The sequence below is a fragment of the Rhagoletis zephyria genome, unplaced genomic scaffold, assembly GCF_001687245.7.
Source record: "Rhagoletis zephyria isolate East Lansing unplaced genomic scaffold, Rhagoletis_zephyria_1.1 Rzeph_scaffold_31131, whole genome shotgun sequence".
Classification (NCBI taxonomy): Eukaryota; Metazoa; Arthropoda; class Insecta; order Diptera; family Tephritidae; genus Rhagoletis; species Rhagoletis zephyria.
Window position 1 is genome coordinate 1 of NW_016188187.1, and position 4,193 is coordinate 4,193.

General features: G+C 40.1%; 1 protein-coding gene across 1 annotated transcript; it reads left to right on the top strand.

Moving 5' to 3' along the window:
* Positions 1 to 2,388: 2,388 nt before the first annotated feature.
* Positions 2,389 to 3,673, top strand: LOC108383163 (phospholipase A1-like). Its single transcript, XM_017639542.1, has 2 exons — positions 2,389 to 2,509; positions 2,589 to 3,673. The coding sequence occupies exons 1-2, from the start codon at positions 2,470 to 2,472 to the stop codon at positions 3,581 to 3,583; spliced, it is 1,035 nt and encodes a 344-aa protein (XP_017495031.1). The 5' UTR covers positions 2,389 to 2,469; the 3' UTR covers positions 3,584 to 3,673.
* The last annotated feature ends 520 nt before the right edge of the window (positions 3,674 to 4,193 follow it).

The following is a 4,193-nucleotide window of genomic DNA, read 5'->3' on the forward strand; positions in this document are numbered from 1 at the left end:
AATGTTCGGCTCCGCCCGAACTTAGACTTTCTTACTTGTTTTTGGTTTGTTTTGGTTGGTGGTTTGACCCCATGCGAGCAACTAAGTGTTAATTCTTGATATTTAAATCCGTTTTTGAAATCTACGATATGTAAACAGTATGCGTAAATACTCATCAGTCTATACGGTTCCGAAATCGGTATTTACTAGTCCTTAAAGAATACCGAACTAGTCCCTAAATTCTCCTGCAATACTGCTAAATTGATCCCGAACGAGCCTCGTAATGTTCATAAAAAAGTTTTGAACTAGTCTCGAAATGACCATGGCATAATGGTCCCCCAAGAGTCTAGAACAAGTCTCTAATATATCCTGAGCTAGTCCGGATACGAACCTGACCTAGTCTCGAAGTAGGCTCGAAATTATTCCCAACTAGGCCCGAAGTGGTCCTTAAATAGTCCAGCAAAAGTCCCAAAAGGTCTTGAAACCGGCGTGAGATGGCCCCATATTGTTCCCAAGACTATACCGAACTAGTTCTATAATGGTCCTAAAATAGTCCAGAACAAGTCCCGAAATGGTACAGAACTATTTCCAAGATGATCCCGAAGTAGAAGATGAAAAATAGGATGAAAAAACCAAGCATCCGGCTGTCTCAGTGGATACGGCTAATGTGGAAAACAATAAGGCAAATGCACTCACTACCAAAAAAAATTAACAACAACAGATAAAACTGACTAAACAGACTCGACTTAGACAAATAAATAAACGGCAATTGCAACTAAGTTAACATAGTACTAGGGTGGGTCGCAAAAAAAACAAAACAATTAAGACAACGTTTTTAGAAAGAAAGAAAAACTTGTTTTTGGGGCGCACCCGAAGTGGTGTCTAACCGTGAGTTTGCGAACACAAGCGCACTACCGCCCGCGCTGAAGGGCGTAAATAGGATGAGATAGGGAAAAACAATTGGAGGAATGCAACCGACAATTCTAAGCCTGGAAAAAGAACAACACAAGAAATGATACTTATAAGCGGTCGGTGGTAGTTCCGATCGCAGGGGGGCTTCTTGGGTATATGATCCCAAATCCGTTGCCGACTCTATTGCTACACCTTGACTGGCGCCGTTCCTCCACTATCATGGGCTGCTGCAGCTTGAATACCTCACCTGGTACTTTTAAAAATTTAATGTTTAGACTAATTACGCTACCAAACTCAAGATAAATCCTTTGCGGTCGCAATAAGGACAACAAAAGTGCCACAATAAGAGAGAAAAAGGCGAGACCCCCGCTACGGTATTTCGCGCCATTTCTCCTTCCTACATTCGTACTGTTGGTCGGCAGCGATTTGGGGGCGAGGTACCCTAACAGAGACTTTTCCCCTTTGCGGTGGCGCTCCGCCAACAAACATCTGTTTCGCTCAACTTGAGCTCATACTGCTTATGTACGCATGCATGTATATTAGGGTGATCCAAAAATGCATGTAAGCTCTCACCCCCTAGGATAGTTCTATACCCGAAAAAATCACCCAGTTTTACTATTTTGAAATAAAAAAATATTTAGAGTTCGCTCAAAGTTTTCCATGTATTTTATATGGGAAAAAATCTGCTTTTCGTAAAAAATTGTATAGAATTCTTAAAAAGCTACAAAATTATTTATTTTACCATTTCTTAATATGTATTAACGATTTTTTGTGGTCCCCCATTGCATTTTGTGTGGTGTTTGGTGGACCTATAAAAAAATGGCAATATTATTAAAAGACGGTTAAGTAATTAATTTTGTATTATTATTGGAATTCTCCTGAAGAGAAACCGAGCCTTCCTATCGAAAAGTATGGATTTTCAGGAATTCTGTACCATTTCTACGTAGAAATGATTTGTTCCCATATAAAATACGTAGCAAACTTTGAGCGACCTCTAAATATTTATTGATTTCAAAATAAAAAACAGGGTTATATATTTTCGGTATAAAAGAATTCTAGGAGGTGAGAGCATTAAAATTCCGATTTTACTTTTTCTTTTACCACCCTAATGCACATAAATATGTACAATTGAGTGTCTGTAGACTTCACAAACATCCGTTGGAGTGAAAGCCAGTAGGTAAATAAAGAGGAAACAAAAGAATATTTTGTTGCAGGCAGTACTTTACGTTCTCACTTATCTCAAAGAATGAGATTATTTATGCAATTTTGTTTGCATCTTAAACGTCACTGAAATTCATTTACATATAATAAAAGACAAACACAGTGCCACTATTCATCAGAAAGGGGGCCCTTACGACATGCATACCTAGGTATACAAATTAGAAACATAAGTAACTATAATCACAAAGGATCACATGTACAATTAGAGAATTTTTGTTTGCATAAACCTTTATTTTAGCCACTTGAAGTTTCACTGTTTTTATTTCAGATGCTATCTGGCGGTAGTACTTATGAAAACATTATAAAATGCGCAAACACGAGCTGTAAGATCATTGCTTGTTCGGCACTACTTGTAAAATGAAGGTTTTCCTACTATTGGCAGTTTTTGTGTTGACAGGTAATAAAATAATCCCACAATTTCCTTTTTTATTCTTAAGTCCTTTCTTCCCCATTTTAATCTGCTCTCATAAATTTAGCTACGGCTGCTCCTGTTGAGGACGACGACGACGGGCGCATTAACGGTGAAAATGGTTGGTATGTACCGCAAAATGATGGCTCATTCGTTTGGATGACTACAGAGGAGGGTGAAAATCTCCTTGCTGAACTGGAACAGCAGGAAGACCTAGAAATCAGCATCTCTCCCGTCACATACTATCTCTACACCGCAAGAAATCAATATAGTGGACAAAAAATTACAGCTGATTCCAAATCCATTTCGAATTCCAATTTCGATGCCAGTAATCCCACGCGTTTCATCATTCACGGCTGGACTCAAAGCTATGAAGCGCAAACGAATAAAATTATCCGTGACGCATGGCTCTCGCGTGGTGAATACAACATTATCATTGTGGACTGGGGCCGTGCGCGTTCCATTGAGTATGCTTCCTCGGTGGTGGCTGTATCCGGCGTGGGTAAGAAAGTGGCCAGCATGGTGGATTATTTGGTAAACGAGCATGGCATGTCTTTGAACGATACCGAAGTTATTGGTCACAGTTTGGGCGCCCAAGTTGCCGGTTATATAGGCAAGTATGTCGGCGCCGGTAAGGTACATGCTATTACCGGCCTGGACCCTGCTCTGCCACTTTTCAGCTACAATAAGCCCAACAAACGGCTCAACGAAGATGATGCTTACTATGTGGAATCTATTCAAACAAATGGCGGTAAATTGGGATTCCTGAAGCCAATTGGTAAGGGTGCTTTCTACCCGAATGGTGGCAAGAAGCAGCCCGGTTGTGGCATTGATTTGACAGGCTCGTGCAGTCACGAGCGTTCCTGCATTTACTATGCTGAAGCGGTGCAGAAGAATGATTTCCCCTCCGTGCGCTGCAGTGACTACGAAGATGCTGTTGATAAGAGTTGTGGCACTCAGTACAGTGGTGTGAAAATGGGTGCTGTCTTCAACTATGAACTCGTTGCCGGTGACTTTTATGTGCCAGTGCATAGCACTGCTCCATACGGTTATGGTAGTTAAGTAAATTAGACTACACTTTTGTTTGTATATATTTACCTTGTAAATATTTGTGAAAAAATATGTCGATGAAATAAAAGTGCGATAATTATTCAAATGCGAAAAGCGTTTGGAAATTGGATAAATCCCTGTCAGACACATTTTGTTCCCAAAAAGGTGGCATAGTTTTTAATTGAAAATTAACCTATGGAAGAAAAGGTCAGCCCCATACTCAGATTGTAGAAGAGCCTTCAGAAAAACACGCAATGTTTCAGTTACCAGACTGATTCGTTAATAGGGATTTCTAGTGTGGAGCAGTAGAAATATTTTTGGTGTATAGTAAAGGACTAGATCTACCCAGAGTTTTATCTTTGCTGCTCTGTGTGGTGGCACTCTTGGAACTCAAAAAAGGGAGAATGCAGACAGTTGCACCTGTTGGTGATCTAGTAGTGACAGTATGAGGTCTTTTTACCTCAGCGATTAGCGATATCCTAGAAGACATTCTGCCTTATCCTGAGTTTCGCTTGAAAAAGAAATCACCCGAAAATTTGTCATCCAACCTTAGTAAAACCATGGAAACCAAGGGTGAAAAGTGAACCGGTTCGGGGAAAATGAAACTCATGATAAGACTGAT

Coding starts and splice junctions, on each gene's coding strand:
- LOC108383163 (XM_017639542.1), top strand. CDS start 2,470: ATGAAGGTTTTCCTACTATTGGCAGTTTTTGTGTTGACAG. Junction 2,510..2,588: donor GGCAGTTTTTGTGTTGACAG/GTAATAAAATAA, acceptor TCATAAATTTAG/CTACGGCTGCTCCTGTTGAG.